Here is a 19240-nt window from a genome sequence, read left to right on the forward strand (position 1 = left end):
GTTGAAAAACAACGCGGGAGTAGGGAGAGACAGGAGGCCGGGTGGTCGGCAGTGAGGCTGGTACAGTGATCAAAGAGGGATAGGGATAGGATAAGTGCTGAAGTAATAAAGTCATAACCGTACCTCGCTCTCGCTCTCGCCTGTCCCGCCGTCGACCCCCCACCCCACGTCATCCCCCGGGCCTGGAATGGCCTCCCTCTGCCCATCCGCCAAGCTCGCTCTCTTCCTCCCTTCAAGGCCCTGCTGAGAGCTCACCTCCTCCAGGAGGCCTTCCCGGACTGAGCCCCTTCCTTCCTCTCCCCTTCGTCCCCCTCTCCATCCCCCGCATCTTACCTCCTTCCCTTCCCCACAGCACCTGTATATATGTATATATGTTTGTACATATTTATTACTCTATTTATTTATTTTACTTGTACATATCTATTCTATTTTATTTTGTTAGTATGTTTGGTTTTGTTCTCTGTCTCCCCCTTTTAGACTGTGAGCCCACTGTTGGGTAGGGACTGTCTCTATAAGTTGCCAATTTGTACTTCCCAAGCGCTTAGTACAGTGCTCTGCACATAGTAAGCGCTCAATAAATATGATTGATGATGATAAATATCTGTATTTATTTATTATTTATATTTATTTATATTATTTATTTATTTATATAAATTATAAATATTTATGCTTATATATTATAATTATAAATTATATTTATCTGTTTATTTATATTAACGTCTGTCTTAGCCCCTCTAGAAGGTAAGCTTGCTGTGGGCAAGGAATGTGTCTGTTGTTGTATTGTACCCTCCCAAACACTTAGTACAGTGCTCTAGCACACAGTAAGCACTCAATGAATCCGATGAAATGAATGCTTGGAATAATGTGGTAGCAGTATGGGCGGAGGGGAGAGGGCGGATTTTAGCGATGTTGTAAAAGGTCGAACCCACAGGTTGTAGTGATGGATTGAATATCAATCAATCAATCAATCGTATTGAGCGCTTACTGTGTGCAGAGCACTGTACTAAGCGCTTGGGAAGTGCTTCCCAAGCGCTTAGTACAGTGCTGTGCACACAGTAAGCGCTCAATAAATACGATTGAATGAATGAATGAATGCCGGGGTGGCTCCCAAGGAGATCGGGTTGGACGCAGGCCTTGTCCCGCAGCGGGCTCTTACCATGTGTATTACTCTATTTATTTATTTATCTTATATTACTCTTTATTTACTTATTTTATTTGTACATGTTTATTGTATTTATTTTATTTTGTTAATATGTTTTGTTTTGTTGTCTGTCTCCCCCTTCTAGACTGTGAACCCACTGTTGGGTAGGGACCGTCTCTATATGTTGCCGATTTGGACTTCCCAAGCGCTTAGTCCGGTGCTCTGCACACAGTAAGCGCTCAATAAAAACGAATGAATGAATGAATACAAGTTGGCAACATATAGAGACGGTCCCTACCCAACAGTGGGCTCACAGTCTAGAATATGGATCGAAACCGTCATTGCAGTGAAAAATCCCAGTCATCTGTGATGAATTTCACGCCCTAAATTCTCATTTAGGAGTAACAAGAAGCTGTTTGAACTTTTTACGATTCACCTGCTGCTTCAGGAGATTCAAAGGACGGCGCATCCAGACAACGCTTTTCTCAGCATCAACCTCAATTCAACGCTCTTCAACCTGGGGTTGACCAAGTGCGGCTCCATGGCCACCACCGCAGTCCGTTAGGAGGCATTTTTTACTGCGGTTTTGCGTCCACACTCGCGATGTATTTTGTCTGAGGAAAAATGAACCAGAACGACAGAGACTCCTGTCAGCGAGTGGAAGGTGTGGGGTTGTTTTTTTTTTTTTAACACTTGAACATTTTTAACCCAGTTACCACAGCCTCGACAGGTAAAGTTCACACAGGCCTCTCAGGAAAACGCTAGTTTTGAATTGATTACCTTGATTTGAATTGTTTTGTTGATTCGATTGAATTGACTTGATCTGAATTGTTACCTTTAGAATAAGCTGAGGAAGAAGCATCGGGGTGGAGGGAATCCATTGTCTTTTCCTGAAGCGACAACAGCTCTCTTGAGGTTGTGGTTTGGTGTGCGGCCCCTTCTCCGTGCTGAGGAAACGGAATGACTCCCCCTCCATTCCCGAAGAGATTTCCCGACAGGATCCTCCTCTACGTGCGACTCAAGACAGCTGAAAATTTCACCCTTTCAGAACTGTTTTCCTCCAAAGAATAACATTTTGAGTCCTATTCAGAAATAGGGATATTTCCGTTCCCTGAGGCACAGTGGAATTTAAAGGCTTTCTTGTACTGTTGGCTCTCAGTGCTTTACTTCATCCTTTAGCGGTCGGGTTCTTTCAAAATTTGAGCCTACAAAAAGAGGCACGAGCAGATAAATACTCTGAGAAAGTCGTATCCAGGAGGTTGCAGCGTTTTCAGATTCGTCGTTGCTCTTCTGCCAGCTTACTAAAATTGGGAATTATTGTTAGGGGGTGCTCGATTAGGGCTCTTTCTAAGATTTCTTACTGAGAGTTAGCATCAAATTAGCAGGCTTCTGCTCTTTCAAAATGTTCGACTTCTTGGTGGTTAAATATTTTTGTTGCTTTCTGATTGGGTTTCGGACATGTCTTAGTAGAAAGAAATTATACTTTCCCCCATCAGCAGCAGCAAGAATCGCGTTCAGCATGGACAAATTCTAGCCCTGTTCATTCTTGTTAAATCTTTCGTCTCCATAATATGTGGTGTGTTTGTCTAAAATAGTGGTCTCTGGTCACATATGTCTTGAAAGTGTGGGTGTGTGTGTGCACGCTGTAAAGAATGTTTATGGAAATTTACATTTTTAGAAATTTCCCTGTCACGTCAAAAATCTGGAGTCTGTTGGAAGCGATTTATCCGATTGCCCTTGAGAAAGAGTTCCTGAAGGCAATCATTTGTTCCTCTTATGGTTGGGAAAATCACTTACGCCTAGATAATTGCCTAAATCCTAAAGAGCATCGACCTTTAAAATCCTAAAGACCAGACCTTTAATTTGGAAATAGTCATTGAACTTAGTGGAAAAAGAAAAAAAAAAATCAGCATACCGTTTTTGCAGAGGTTTATCTTGCTCCCACCATTTCCTTCAAATTCTCAGGGTCTTTTATATCTTTTACATTTGAACTGTTTTCTCCGTAAAAGTAATCACAGGAAAGAATGTTTGGCAATGTCCCTGTTGCAGGAATTATGCTGGTGGGTTTGCGTTCCCGCACTGTGGCCCTCTAATAGTTGTATTTTAAAGCACTTTCTAGAGAGTTATTCTGTTAGGCCTGCATCCCTCTCAGAGACTGGGAATAGAACACTGAATATTTAATTTCTTTTTAAATAGCTGTAAAGGTTTTTTTACTTTAAAACACTTGTTCTAGAGATGGATGAATAAAACGCCTTTGCCTTTTACTGTTTTAAGCTTGACTTTTTGTTTTGTTTTTCCTCAAACATTCCCAATATAGTTCACTTCCACCTCCAGCCGGGAAACAACATTCAGACGGGGAAGAGAAATTCCTCCTACGGTAGATCTCGGAGATGGATCGGAGGAGCTCTGAATAGTGAAGCACGGAATAGGACACGGGGAAAAAGAGAGAGACACAAGTGAAAATGTTGGGGAAGAGAGGAAAAGACAAGGCAGAGACACTGAAAAAATAATAACAATAATAATGATGATATTTAAGTTCTTACTATGTGCCAGACACTGTACTGAGCACTGGGGTGGTACAAGCAAATCGATTTGGACACACTTCCCGCCCCATGTGGGGCTCGCCATCTCATTCATTCATTCAGTCGTATTTATTGAGCGTTTACTGTGTGCAGAGCGCTGTACTGAGCGCTTGGAAAGTACAATTTGGCAACTGGTAATAATAATAATAATCAATCAGTCGTATTTATTGAGCGCTTACTGTGTGCAGAGCACTGTACTAAGCGCTGGGGAAGTACAAGTTGGCAACATATAGAGACAGTCCCTACCCAACAGTGGGCTCACAGTCCAGAATAATAATGATGGCATTTATTAAGCGCTTACTATGTGCAAAGCGCTGGGGAGGTTACAGGGTGATCAGATTGTCCCCCGGGGGGCTCACAGTCTTCATCCCCATTTTACAGATGAGGTAACTGAGGCCCAGAGATGTTAAGTGACTTGCACAAAGTCACACAGCTGACAACTGGAGGAGCCGGCATTTGAGCCCATGACCTCGTCTCCCCCTTTTAGACTGTGAGCCCACTATTGGGTAGGGACTGTCTCTATGTTGCCAACTTGTACTTCCCAAGCGCTTAGTCCAGTGCTCTGCACACAGTAAGCGCTCAATAAATACGATTGATGATGATGATGATGACCTCTGACTCCAAAGCCCGGGCTCTTTCCACTGAGCCACGCTGCTTCTCTTAGATAGAGACGGTCCCTACCCGACAACGGGCTCACAGTCTAGAAGGGGGAGACAGACAACAAAACAAAACAAGTAGACAGGTGTCAATATCATGAAAATCTCAATCCCCGTTTTACAGATGAGGTAACTGAGCCACAGAGCAGTGATTCATTCATTCATTCATTCAGTCGTATTTATTGAGCGCTTACTGTGTGCAGAGCACTGTACTAAGCGCTGGGGAAGTACAAGTTGGCAACATATAGAGACGGTCCCTACCCAACAGTGGGCTCACAGTCTAGAAGAGTGGGCTCAATAAGTCCGATTGAATGAATACAGTGCCTGGCCCAGAGGAAGCAGTTAACAAATACCATTAAAAAAAATAAAAAGCCCAAATCACCTGCTCCATCTTGTCAGGAAAGCTGAACAGACTGTGAGCCCGCTGTTGGGTAGGGGCCGTCTCTATATGTTGCCAACTTGGACTTCCCAAGCGCTTAGTCCAGTGCTCTGCACCCAGCAAGCGCTCAATAAATACGATTGAATGAATGAATGAATGAAAATCCCAAGGAGTCTCAAAAACCTGCCAAAAAAGCAATATTTGAAAGTCCTGCGTCCTGTTAAACAAATTGGCTGTAAATTTGTACCTTCTTCCTAGGACAGAGAGCCAGGAGGGCCGAAAGCAACAAAGGATAATCTCCTTATGTATTGTTTCGGGCTTGACAAGCCGCCAAGGAGTAAAGTGATAGGCGTCTCATAAATGCCGTGAAATGAAAAATATTCTTGCGCTTTCGCTCACGTAAAGAGATATATGTAACTTCTGCCCTGCAAATCTCAACTTGCCTCATTGGCGTGGCCCTTTCTTGGCCAACCTGGGATTGATGGTTAGAAATGTGTTATTCCCACCACTGGCGTGATTTCCCCGCCTTAGGACTCACAGGAGAGCCGAGTCACCGGCAGCATGGTTCAGTGGAAGGAGCCTGGGCTTTGGAGTCAGAGGTCATGGGTTCAAATCCCGGCCCCGCCAACAGCCAGCTGTGTGACTTTGGGCAAGTTACTTCACTTCTCTGGCCTCAGTTACCTCATCTGTAAAATAGGGATTGAGACTGTGAGCCCCCCGTGGGACAACCTGATCACCTGGTAACCTCCCCAGCGCTTAGAACAGTGCTTTGCACGTAGTAAGCGCTTAATAAATGCTATTATTATAAGAGGATCGTTCATCTTGACCCAAGTGGGGAAGGAGGAATTCAGCACATCCCGTGTAAGGAACCGTCAGGCCTGGGAACCAATCTTCCATTAGTTTTGTTGGGGAATCTCAGTAACTTTCATTCATTCATTCAATTGTATTTATTGAGCACTTACTGTGTGCAGAGCACTGTACTAAGCGCTTGGGAAATCCAAATCGGCAACATATAGAGACGAGCGCTTACTGTGTGCTGAGCACTGTACTAAGCGCTTGGGAAGTCCAAGTCGGCAACATCTAGAGACGGTCCCTACCCAACAGCGGGCTCACGGTCTAGAAGGGGGAGACAGACAACAAAACAAAACATATTAACAAAATAAAATAAATAGAATAAATAGGTACGAGTAAAATTCATTCATTAATTCATTCAGTCGTATTTACTGAGCGCTTACTGTGTGTGGAGCACTGTACTAAGCGCTTGGGAAGTCCAAGTCGGCAACATCTAGAGACGGTCCCTACCCAACAGCGGGCTCACGGTCTAGAAGGGGGAGACAGAGAACAAAACGAAACATATTAACAAAATAAAATAAATAGAATAAATATGTACCAAGTAAAATTCATTCATTCATTCAATCGTATTTATTGAGCGCTTAGAGTGTGGAGCACTGTACTAAGTGCTTGGGAAGTCCAAGTCAGCAACATATAGGGACGATCCCTACCCAACAGCGGGCTCACGGTCTAGAAGGGGGAGACAGACAACAAAACAAAACATATTAACAAAATAAATAGAATAAATATGTACAAGTAAAAATTCATTCATTCATTCAATCGTATTTATTGAGCGCTTACTGTGTGCGGAGCACTGTACTAAGCGCTTGGGAAGTCCCAAGTCGGCAACATCTAGAGACGGTCCCTACCCAACAGCAGGCTCACAGTCTAGAAGGGGGAGACAGACAGCAAAACAAAACATATTAACAAAATAAAATAAATAGAATAAATACGTACAAGTAAAATTCATTCATTCAATCGTATTTATTGAGCGCTTACTGTGTGCAGAGCACTGTACTAAGCGATTAGGAAGTCCAAGTTGGCAACATATAGAGATGGTCCCTACCCAACGGCGGGCTCGCAGTCTAGAAGGGGGAGACAGGCAACGAAACAGAACATATTAACAAAGTAAAATAAATAGAATAAATATGTACAAGTAAAATTCATTCATCCATTCAATCATATTTATTGAGCGCTTACTGTGTGCGGAGCACTGTACTAAGCGCTTGGGAAGTCCAAGTCGGCAACATATAGAGACGGTCCCTACCCAACAGCGGGCTCAAGGTCTAGAAGCAGGAGACAGACAACAAAACATAACATATTAACAAAATAAAATAAATAGAATAAATATGTACAAGTAAAATAGAGTAAGAAATATGTACAAACATACATACATATATACAGGTGCTGTGGGGAGGGGAAGGAGGTAAGGCTGGGGGGAGGGGGAGGGGGAGGAGGGGCAGAGGAGGAGGGGGCTCAGTCTGGGAAGACCTCCTGGAGGAGGTGAGCTAAATGATACGTCTGGGTCATGGTCCTAGTGGTTAGAGCCCGGGTTCGGGAGCCTGAAGGATCTGGGTTCCGATCCCGGCTCCGCCACTTTCATTCATTCATTCAATGGTATTTATTGAGCGCTTACTGTGTGCAGAGCACTGTACTAAGCGCTTGGGAAGTCCAAGTTGGCAACATAGAGAGACGGTCCCTACCCAACAGTGGGCTCACATGCCGTGTGACCTTGGGCAAGCCACTAAACCTCTTCCCTGTGCCTCAGTTCTCTCACCTGTAAAATGGGGATGAAAACTGTAAGCCCCATGTGGCACAGGGACTGTGTCCAACCTGATAAGGTTGCATCTACCCCAGCGCTTAGTACAGTGCCCGGCACATAGTAAAGCACTGAACAAGCACTCTCCCCCTTCTAGACTGTGAGCCCGCTGTTGGGTAGGGACTGTCTCTATATGTTGCCGACTTGGACTTCCCAAGCACTTAGTTCAGTGCTCTGCACACAGTAAGCGCTCAATAAATACGATTGAATGAATGAATGAACAACTATTTCATTAAAGGAAATGAAATAAAACTTGGGTAATATTGTGCTTTCCCTGTATCTTCTTATTTGGGGGTGATAATCGAGAAGGCCTGGTCCACTCCGGGGGAATTTCCAGGCACCATGCAGCCTGCATGGACTGAACTGAGCACCTTATCTTGACATACCGTCCAGCAAAGCGGCGAGTCCCATCCCTCCCCTTGTCCGACGGATAATTCCCCTTCCCCTCTTCAAGGCTTTATTGCAGACACATCTCTTCCAATCCCTCTTTTCCTCTTCTCCCACTCCCTTCCGCATTGCTCTGATTTGCTCCCTTCATCCCCCCTCCCAGCCCCACAGCTCTTATGTAATAATAATAATAATGGTATTTGTTAAGTGCTTACTATGTGCAGAGCACTGTTCTAAGCGCTGGGGAGGTTACAAGGTGATCAGGTGGCTCACAGTCTTAATCCCCATTTTACAGAGGAGGTGACTGAGGCACGGAGAAGTGAAGTGACTTGCCCAAAGTGACACAGCTGACAGTTGGCGGAGCCGGGATTTGAACCCACGACCTCTGACTCCAAAGCCTGGGCTCTTTCCACTGAGCCATGCTTGCATCTCGCTTGCTTATGTCCATATCAGTCATTTATTAATTTATATTACTGACTGTCCTACCCCTTTATATGTGGGGAGGGAATAATCACATTGATATTTGTTCAGCGCTTACTATGTGCCAAGCACTGTTCAAAGCACTGGGGTAGATACAAGGTCATCAGGTTGTCCCACGTGGGGCTCACCTCCCCCATTTTACAGATGAGGTAATTGAGGCCCGGAGAAGTTAAGTGACTTCCCCAAAGTCACACAGCTGACAAGTGGCAGAGCCGGGATAGGTCTGCTATATTGTTATATTGTACTCTCATTCATTCATTCAGTCGTATTTGTTGAGCGCTTACTGTGTGCAGAGCACTGTGCTTACTGTGTGCAGAGCACTGTACTAAGCGCTTGGGAAGGACAAGTTGGCAACATATAGAGACGGTCCCTACCCAACAATGGGCTCGCAGTAGAATGCGCTGCACACAGTAAGTGCTCAGTAAATATCACTGACTGATTGACTTAGGAATGGATGAATTCATTCATTCATTCATTCAATCATATTTATTGAGCGCTCACTCTTCTCAGATTCTCTCTGAGAAGATGACTGCCCTTAAAAGGTGTGTACCATTGGGAAGCAGCGTGGCTCAGTGGAAAAAGCCCGGGCTTTGGAGTCAGAGGTCATGGGTTCAAATCCCGGCTCCACCAAAAGTCAGCTGTGTGACTTCGGGCAAGTCACTTCACTTCTCTAAGCCTCAGTGACCTCATCTGTAAAATGGGGATTAAGACTGTGAGCCCCACGTGGGACAACCTGATCAGCTTGTATCCCCCCCAGCACTTAGAGCAGTGCTTTGCACATAGTAAGCGCTTAACAAATTCCATTATTATTATTATTCCTCTTTGAGAACCCTGAGATTCCCCACTTGAGGTGGGAGAGATGGGGAAGGGAAGGAATCAATCAATCAATCGTATTTATTGAGCGCTTACTGTGTGCAGAGCACTGTACTAAGCTCTTGGGAAGTACAAGTCGGCAACACATAGAGACGGTCCCTACCCAACACGGGCTCACAGTCTAGAAGGGGGAGACAGACAACAAAACCAAACATACTAACAAAATTAAATAAATAGAATAGATATGTACAAGTAAAATAAATAGAGTAATAAATATGTACAAACATATATACAGGAAGCATCATCCTCACGGTGGAAAGCTAGAGCCCTGAGAAGAAGGCTTTTTTCAAAGCAGCATGGTGGGCCAGGGTGTCAGAGGCCCTGGGTTCTAATCCTGCCTCTCTCAGTTGCTTGCTGTGTAACCTCGGGCAAGTCACTTCACTTCTCTGTCCCTCATTCATTCAGTTGTATTTATTGAGCGCCTACTGTGTGCAGAGCACTGGACTAAGCGCTTGGGAAGTCCAAGTCGGCAACATCTAGAGACGGTCCCTACCCAACAGTGGGCTCACAGTCTAGAAGTGGGGGACAGACAACAAAACAAAAGATATTAACAAAATAAAATAAATAGAATAAAATAAATATGTATAGAATAAATACGTCGGTTCTCCTCAGTTCTCCTGTTCATTTTTTTTTTGTTAATGGCATTTTTGTAAGCGCTTACTTGGTGCCAAGAACCCATCTGAGCGCTTGGGTAGATACAAGCTAATCAGGTTGGAACAGTCCCGGTGTCACATGGGGCTCAAGACTTAATCCCTATTTTGCAGATGCTGTTAACCGAAGCCTAGAGAAGTTAAGCAACTTGCCCAAGGTCACACAGCCCAAGGTCACCCAGACAAGCGGCAGCGAGGCTCAGTGGAAAGAGCCCGGGCTTGGGAGCCAGAAGTCGTGGGTTCAAATCCCGGCTCCGCCACTTGTCGGCTGTGTGACTTTGGTCAAGTCACTTCATCATCATCATCATCAATCGTATTGATTGAGCGCTTACTGTGTGCAGAGCACTGTACTAAGCGCTTGGGAAGTACAAATTGGCAACATATAGAGACAGTCCCTACCCAACAGTGGGCTTCACTTCTCAGGGCCTCAGTCCACTCACCTGTAAAATGGGGATCGAGACCGTGAGCCCCACGTGGGACAACCTGATTACCCTGTATCTCCCCCAGCGCTTAGAACAGTGCTTGGCGCATAGTAAGCGCTTAACAAATACCGTCATTATTATTTTTTTTTGTTTATTAACCGGCAGAGTTCTCCCTCCTACATAGGCTGCGGGATGGGGACTGCGTCCAACCCGATTAATTTGTCTCTGCCCCAGCGCTTCGACCAGCGTCTGACAGAGTGTAAGCCCTGAACGAATGCCCTTCAAGCGAGAAAGAAGGAAAAAAAGGAAAAGGATGTGACTTCTCCCCCTCAGGTGACGCGTTGGCCGGGTAACAAGGTAAATATTACCGTGGGCTGCTTTGGCAAGTTCAGACTTCGAGGAGGGCCGCTTTCTCGTTCGCCCCCGCTTGAAATGCCGTTCAGCCGGGCCGCCCTGGACCGTATCGGCGAAGGAGGGAGGGGAGTAATTCTGGGCCTCTTTATCGAGGCCATCCAGGGGCCACCGAAGACGTGTCCATCCCACCGAGCGCCCTTGAAGGGAAAGATGGGCTCTAAGGGGGGTCAGGGATTTTCCCGTCAAGCCCTACACCTTTGGCTCGGAAAACATTTTCACCCTCCCCATCACAGCCCATCCATTTTGGTACTCAGTGCTCTCCCCGGCCGCAGCTGATTTCTGGAGCTTTCGAGGTGAATCAATCAGTCGGCTGTATTTATTGAGCGCTTACTGAGCACTGTGCTGAGTACTGGCTTCAAGGCTGTCCATCCCTTCGCCCCCTCCTACCTCGCCTCCCTTCTCTCCTTCTCCGCTCCTCTGCCGCCGCTAACCTCCTCGCTGGGCCTCGTTCTCGCCCGTCCCGCCGTTGACCCCCGCCCCGTGTCATCATCATCATCATCAATCGTATTTATTGAGCGCTGTGTGCAGAGCACTGTACTAAGCGCTTGGGAAGTACAAATTGGCAACATATAGAGACAGTCCCTACCCAACAGTGGGCTCGTGTCCTTCCCCAGGCCTGGAATGCCCTCCCTCCGCACATCCGCCAAGCTCGCTCTCTTCCTCCCTTCAAAGCCCTACTGAGAGCTCACCTCCTCCAGGAGGCCTTCCCAGACTAAGCCCCCTTTTGTCCTCTTCTCCCCATCCCCCCGCACCCTACCTCCTTCCCCTCCCCACAGCACCTGTATATATATTTGTACAGATTTATTTCTCTATCTATTACTTGTAAATATTTACTAATGATGTAGTCCTGTTCTTGAGTAGGGACATCTCTATATGTTGCCAACTTGTACTTCCCAAGTGCTTAGTCCAGTGCTCTGCACACAGTAAGCGCTCAGTAAATACGATTAAATGAATGAATGAATGTGCATATAGCTATAATTCTATTTGTTCTGACTATTTTGACACCTGTCTACATGTTTTGTTTTGTCATCTGTCTCCCCCTTCTAGACTGTGAGCCCGTTGTTGGGTAGAGACCATCTCTATATGTTGCCAACTTGTACTTCCCAAGTGCTCAGTACAGTGCTCTGCACACAGTAAGCGCTCAATAAATACGATTGAATGAATTAATGTGCATATAGCTATGATTCTATTCTGACAATTTTGACACCTGTCTACATGTTTTGTTTTGTCGTCTGTCTCCCCCTTCTAGACTGTGAGCCTGTTGTTGGGTAGGGACCGTCTCTATATGTTACCAACTTGGACTTCCCAAGCGCTTAGTACAGTGCTCTGCACACAGTAAGCGCTCAGTAAATACGATTGAATGAATGAATGAATGTGCATATAGCTATAATTCTATTTGTTCTGACGATTTTGACACCTGTCTACATGTTTTGTTTTGTCGTCTGTCTCCCCCTTCTAGACTGTGAGCCCATTGTTGGGTAGGGACCGTCTCTATATGTTGCCAACTTGTACTTCCCAAGCGCTTAGTACAGTGCTCTGCACACAGTAAGCGCTCAATAAATATGATGGAATGAATGAATAGTACAATTCAGCAACAAATAGAGACAATCCCTACCCAACAATGGGCTCACAGTCTAGAAGACTTAAGGAAGAGAAGAGAATACAGTCCTAAGACAGAGCCTTGGAAAGTTCCACATTGCATAATGCTAATGGTACTTATTAAGCGCTACATTTCAAGTATTGTACTAAGTCCTGGGGTAAATGCAGGATAACTAGGGTGGACACAGTCCCTGTCCCTTTTGGGACTCAAAGTCTAAGTAAGAGGAAGCCCAGGCCATTAATCTCTATTTTACAGTTGAAGAAAGGGAGGTATAAAGAAGTGAAGTAACTTGCCCAAGGTCACAAAGCAGGCGAGTGGCCAAGCCAGGAGTATTATTAGTAATAATAACAACACAGTAATAATAATCTTTACAAATGTTAAGTGCTTCCTATGTGCCAAGCACTGTTGTAAGCGCTGGGGTAGATACAAACTAATCAGGTTGGACATAATCCCCGTCCCACATGGGGCTCACAGTCTTAATCCGCATTTTGATGAAGATGATGATGCTGGTATTTATTCATTCATTCAATCGTATTTATTGAGCGCTTACTGTGTGCAGAGCAGTGTACTAAGCACTTGGGAAGTACAAGTTGGCAACATCTAGAGATGGTCCCTACCGAACAGTGGGCTCACAGTCTAGAAGGGGGAGACAGGGAACAAAACAAAACATATTAGCAAAATAAAATCAATAGAATAAATATGTACAAATAAATAAATAGAGTAATAAATACATACAAACATATATACAGGTGCTGTGAGGAGGGGAAGGAGGTAAGGCGGGAGGGATGGAGAGCGGGAGGGCGCTTTATTAAGCGCTTACTACGTGCAAAGCACTGTTCTAAGTGCTGGGGCGGATACAAGGTGATCGGATTGTCCCACTTGGGGCTCACAATCTTAATCCCCATTTTACAGATGAGGGAACTGAGGCCCAGAGAAGTGAAGTGACTTGCCCAAAGTCACACAGCTGACAGTTGGCGGAGCTGGGATTAGAACCCATGACCTCTGACTCCCAAGCCCGGGCTCTTTCCACTGAGCCACGCTGCTTTTGCAGATGAGGGAGCTGAGGCACAGAGAAGTTAAGTGCCCAAAGTCAAACAGCAGGCCGAGTCAGGATTAGAACCCAAGTCCTCTCTCAGGCCCACGTTCTTTCATTCATTCATTCGTTCATTCAATCGTATTTATTGAGCGCTTATTGTGTGCACAGCACTGTAGTAAGTGCTTGGGAAGTACAAGTCGGCAACATCTAGAGACGGTCCCTACCCAACGACGGGCTCACAGTCTAGAAGGGGGAGACAGACAACAAAACAAAACATATTAACAAAATAAAATAAATAGAATAAATATGTACAAGTAAAATAAATAGAGTAATAAATCCGTGCAAACATATATACATATATACAGGTGCTATGGGGAGGGGAAGGGCGGGGAGGAGAAGGAGGATGGCACTCCATTCATTCATTCAATCGTATTTATTTAGACTGTGAGGCCACTGTTGGGTAGGGACTGTCTCTATATGTTGCCAATTTGTACTTCCCAAGCGCTTAGTACAGTGCTCTGCACATAGTAAGCGCTCAATAAATACGATTGATGATGATGATGATGATTTATTGAGCGCTTACTGTGTGCAGAGCACGGGACTAAGCGCTACCACTTGGCCTCGGCACTAGTCTACTGGGGGCACTGTAAGCTCCTTGAGGGTAGGAATCAATCAGTCAATCGCTCAATCATATTTATTGAGCGCTTACTATGTGCAGAGCACTGTACTAAGCGCTTGGGAAGTACAAATTGGCAACGTATAGAGACGGTCCCTACCCAACATTGGGCTCACAGTCTAAAAGGGGGAGACAGAGGACAAAACCAAACATACTAACTAAATAAAATAAATGGAATAGATATGTACAAGTAAAATAAATAAATAGAGTAATAAATATGTACAAGCATATATACATATATACAGGAATCACATCTACCGACTGCTTTGCACTGTACTCTCCCAAGCGCTTAGTAGAGTGCTCCGCACCCGGTAAGCATTCAATAAACACCATTGATTGGAGTTTCTCCGGACCCTCAGCCACCACCCCTCGCTGCTCCAGGACACTGGTGTCCGTAAGCGTCACCTGGTGCCCCCAATCCCATCCGAAGCCAAAGTGGGGGCCAGCGAGGAGTGACAGGGAGAAGAGGGAGGGTGGTGGGCCCAAACCGACCTTGTGGGTCGATGAGAATGAAGAAGCACCGCGAGTAGGTTTAGCTTGGGAGGAGAGCGGAGCCTGACGAAGGAAAAGGGTGAGAGATGGGGTGAAGTGGGAGAAGAAAGTGGGCGATTAAGGGAGAGAGTCGATGGAGTGCCTTCAATAATAATAATAATAATAATTGGCATTTGTTAAGCGCTTACTATGTGCAAAGCACTGGGGAGGATACAGGGTGATCAGGTTGTCCCATGTGGGGCTCCCAGTCTTAATCCCCATTTTACAGATGAGGTCACTGGGGCCCAGAGAAGTGAAGTGACTTGCCCAAGATCACACAGCAGACATGGGGCGGAGTCCGGATTCGAACCCACGACCCCTGACTCCAAAGCCCGGGCTCTTTCCACTGAGCCACGCTGCTGCTTCAAGCCAAAGGTGAGGAATTTCTGCTTAACTAGGAGAGGACTAGATTACCACAGAAGATTTTTCAAGAAGTGCGGAGAATGAGGGTTGGGGAAAAACAATCCAGGCAGCGGCTTGAAGGATGGATTGGAGAGGGGAGAGGCTGGAACCGCCTACTTGTAATTTATCAGCATCATCATCAATCGTATTTATTGAGCGCTTACTGTGTGCAGAGCACTGTACTAAGCGCTTGGGAAGTACAAGTTGGCAGCGTATAGAGACGGTCCCTACCCAACAGTGGGCTCGCAGTCTAAAAATTTATTTAAGTGTCTGTCTCTCCCCGGCTAGATAGTAAGCTCCTTGAGGACAGGGATGTGTCTGCAAATTCTACAGTACTTTCTCAAAGCACTCAGTACAGTGCTGGCACACAGCAAACACACATTACCTACCTCCTTCCCCTCTCCACCCCCCCCTGCCTTACCTCCTTCCCCTCCCCACAGCACCTGTGTGTATGTATATATGTTTGTATTTATTTATTTATTTTATTTGTACATATTTATTCTATTTATTTTATTTTGTTAATGTGTTTTGTTGTCTGTCTCCCCCTTCTAGACTGTGAGCCCGTTATTGGGTAGGGACTGTCTCTATAATAATAATAATTTTGGTATTTGTTAAGTGCTTACTATGTGCAAAGCACTGTTCTAAGCGCTGGCACTGATGTTGCCAACTTGTACGTCCCAAGCGCTTAGTACAGTGCTCTGCACACAGTCAGCGCTCAATAAATACGATTGAATGAATGAATGAATGAATTAAATACCATCAGTTGATTGAGTGAGACCAGTGCTGTTACTTGTACATATCTATTCTATGTATTTTATTTTGTTAATATGTTTTGTTTTGTTGTCTGTCTCCCCCTTCTAGACTGTGAGCCCACTGTTGGGTAGGGACCGTCTCTATATGTTGCCGACTTGTATTTCCCAAGCGCTTAGTACAGTGCTCTGCACACAGTAAGCGCTCAATAAATACGATTGAATGAATGAATTAATTAAATACCATCAGTTGATTGAGTGAGACTAGTGCTATTACTTGTACATATCTATTCTATTTATTTTATTTTGTTAATATGTTTTGTTTTGTTGTCTGTCACCCCCTTCTAGACTATGAGCCCACTGTTGGGTAGGGACCGTCTCTATATGTTGCCGACTTGTACTTCCCAAGCGTTTAGTACAGTGCTCTGCACACAGTAAGCGCTCAATAAATACGATTGAATGAATGAATGAATTAAATACCATCAGTTGATTGAGTGAGACTAGTGCTATTACTTGTACATATCTATTCTATTTATTTTATTTTGTTAATATGTTTGATTTTGTTCTCTGTCTCCCCTTCTAGACTGTGAGCCCACTGTTGGGTAGGGACCGTCTCTATATGTTGCCGACTTGTACTTCCCAAGCGCCTAGTACAGTGCTCTGCACACAGTAAGCGCTCAATAAATACGATTGAATGAATGAATGAGCGAATTAAATACCATCAGTCGATTGAGTGAGACTAGTGAGGAGGGTGATTAGGTAGTCAAGCGCTTAATACAGTGCTCTGCACACAGGAAGCGCTCAATAAATACGATTGAATGACTATGGGCCGTGTGTGGCCCAGGGTGGTGGGCCCTGTGAGTGGAGAGAAAGGGCAGATCCGGGAAATGTTGTGGAGGAAAAGGCGACGGGATTGAGCGACAGACCAAATTCGGGAGTCAAATGGGAGCGAGGAGTCAAAGATCATGCCAAGGTTGTTGGCTTCCGAGATGGGGCTTATGGATGTCACCATTCATTGAGAAGCAGCGTGGCTCAGTGGGAAGAGCCCGGGCTTGGGAGTCAGAGGTCATGAGTTCTAATCCCGACTCCGCCACTTGTCAGTTGTGTGACTTTGGGCAAGTCACCTAACTTCTCTGTGCCTCAGCTACCTCATCTGTAAAACGGGGATTAAGACTGTGGGCCCCATGTGGGACAACCTGATCATCCTGTATCCTCCCCAGCGCGTAGAACAGTGCTTTGCACTTCGGGCAAGTCACCTAACTTCTCTGTGCCTCAGCTACTTCATCTGTAAAATGGGGATTAAGAGAGGGAGCCCCATGTGGGATAACCTGATCACCTTGTATCCTCCCCAGCGCGGACATTGTAAGTGCTTAACAAATGCCGAGAAGCAGCGTGGCTCAGTGGAAAGAGCCCGGGCTTTGGAGTCAGAGGTCATGGGTTCAAATCCCGGCTCTGCCAACTGTCAGCTGTGTGACTTTGGGCAAGTCACTTCACTTCTCTGGGCCTCAGTTACCTCATCTGTAAAATGGAGATTAAAACTGTGAGCCCCCCCGTGGGACAACCTGATCACCTTGTAACCTCCCCAATGCTTAGAACAGTGCTTTGCACATAGTAAGCGCTTAACAAATACCATCATTATTATTATTCATTCATTCATTCAATCGTATTTATTGAGCGCTTACTGTATGCAGAGCACTGTACTAAGCGCTTGGGAAGTCCAAGTTGGCAACATATAGAGACGGTCCCTATCCAACAGCAGGCTCACAGCCTAGAAGGGGGAGACAGACAACAAAACAAAACATATTAACAAAATAAAATAAATAGAATAGTAAATATGTACAAGTAAAATAAATAGAGTAATAAATCCGTACAAACATATATACAGGTGCTGTGGGGAGGGGAAGGAGGTAGGGCTGGGGGGATGGGGAGGGGGAGAGAAAAATGGGGTTCAATCTGGGAAGGCCTCCTGGAGGCCTTATTCAAGAAAAGTTAGCGGATGGAGTGAATTTGGCAAGGTAGTTGAGGAGTTCACTTTTATTAACAATGATAATATTCATTAAGTGCTTACTATGTGCCAGGCATGTAGTAAGTGCTGGGTTAGATACAAGATCATTGGATTGGGCAGCATCTCTGTCCCATTTAGGGCTCACAGTCTTAATCCCCATTTTGCAGATGAGGTAACGGAGGCACAGGAAGTGAAGTGATTCGCCCAAGGTCACACAGCAGGCAAGTGGCGGAGTCAGGATTAGAACCCAGGTCCTTCTGACCCCCCAGGTCTGTCCTCTATCCACCAGGGCATGCTGCCTCTGAGTTCAAGTTGGTGGGATAATAATAATAATAATGGTATTTGTTAAGCACTTACTATGTGCCAGGCACTGTTCTGAGTCGTCGCCCTGTCTCTGAGGAAATGAGGAGGAATAAAAAATCCAAGCTATTTTGCTAGTCCAGATAATAATAATAATAATAATAATAATAATAATAATGGCATTTATTAAGCACTTACTATGTGCAAAGCACTGTTCTAAGCGCTGGGGAGGTTACAAGGTGATCAGGTTGTCCCACGGGGGGCTCACAGTCTTTATCCCCATTTTCCAGATGAGGTCACTGAGGCCCAGAGAAGTGAAGTGACCGGCCCAAAGTCACACAGCTGACAAATGGCGGAGCCGGGATTAGAACCCACGACCTCTGACTCCCAAACCCGGGCTCTTTCTACTAAGCCATGCTGCTTCTCAGAATATTCATATGGTGAAGACTCGGAGACTAAAAGAAATGCAAGATTAAAGAGGAGGCAATAATAATGGTGATTTTGAATCGGAATAATAGGAATAAAAACAGTTATAATGGTGGTATTTGTTGAGCACTTTCTACGTGACAAGTTCTGTACTAAACACTGGGGTGGATACATTATAATCAGATCAGACAGTACTGTGCCTCATCTGTCCCACATCGGTCTCACAGTCTAGGTAGGAGGGAGAACAGATATTGAATCCCCATTTTTCAGATGAGGAAATTGAGGCACAGAGACGGCAAATGACTTCCACAAGGTCACACAGCAAGCAACTGGCAGAGCGGGGATTAAAAACCAGGAGGTGAAAGATCTGATAGAGAAGCAGCGTGGCTCAGTGGAAAAGAGCCCGGGCTTTGGAGTCAGAGGTCATGGGTTCAAATCCTGGCTCCGCCGATTGTCAGCTGTGTGACTTTGGGCCAGTCACTTCATTTCTCTGGGCCTCGGTTCCCTTGTCTGTAAAATGGGGATGAAGACTGTGAGCCCCAGAAGGGACAACCTGATCACCTTGTAACCTCCCCAGCGCTTAGAACAGTGCTTTGCACATAGTAAGTGCTTAATAAATACCATTATTATTATTATTATCTGGACTAGCAAAATAGCTTGGATTTTTTATTCCTCCTCATTTCCTCAGAGACAGGGCGACGAGTTGATTCATCTTCCTGGATGGGCTGTAGGAGCCTTTCACCCAGCTTTTTTTTTCTTTTTTTATTAAATGGTATTTTTTAAGTGCTTACTATGTGTCAAGTACCGTTCTAAGCGCTGATATGGTTACAAGAGAAGCAGTGGTGGCTCAAATCCCGGGTTCAAATCCCGGCTCCGCCTAT

General features: G+C 45.3%; 1 protein-coding gene across 2 annotated transcripts in view; it reads left to right on the top strand.

The window, feature by feature from the left end:
• CCDC138 (coiled-coil domain containing 138) overlaps positions 1-3420 on the top strand; it is a 93246-nt gene extending 89826 nt beyond the window's left edge. Inside the window, exons 15-16 of one of the 2 annotated variants that reach the window (XR_005457342.1) lie at positions 1541-1871; positions 1983-3420. Coding sequence is in view for 1 of the 2 variants with exons in the window: in XM_038772410.1 (XP_038628338.1) it covers positions 1541-1706 (166 nt within the window). In the remaining variant the exon portion in view is untranslated. Of the gene's footprint in view, positions 1-1540 lie in introns of both variants that reach the window. The other variant, XM_038772410.1, reaches the window with a different exon arrangement.
• The last annotated feature ends 15820 nt before the right edge of the window (positions 3421-19240 follow it).

Source organism: Tachyglossus aculeatus, chromosome 2, assembly GCF_015852505.1.
Source record: "Tachyglossus aculeatus isolate mTacAcu1 chromosome 2, mTacAcu1.pri, whole genome shotgun sequence".
Taxonomy (NCBI): domain Eukaryota; kingdom Metazoa; phylum Chordata; class Mammalia; order Monotremata; family Tachyglossidae; genus Tachyglossus; species Tachyglossus aculeatus.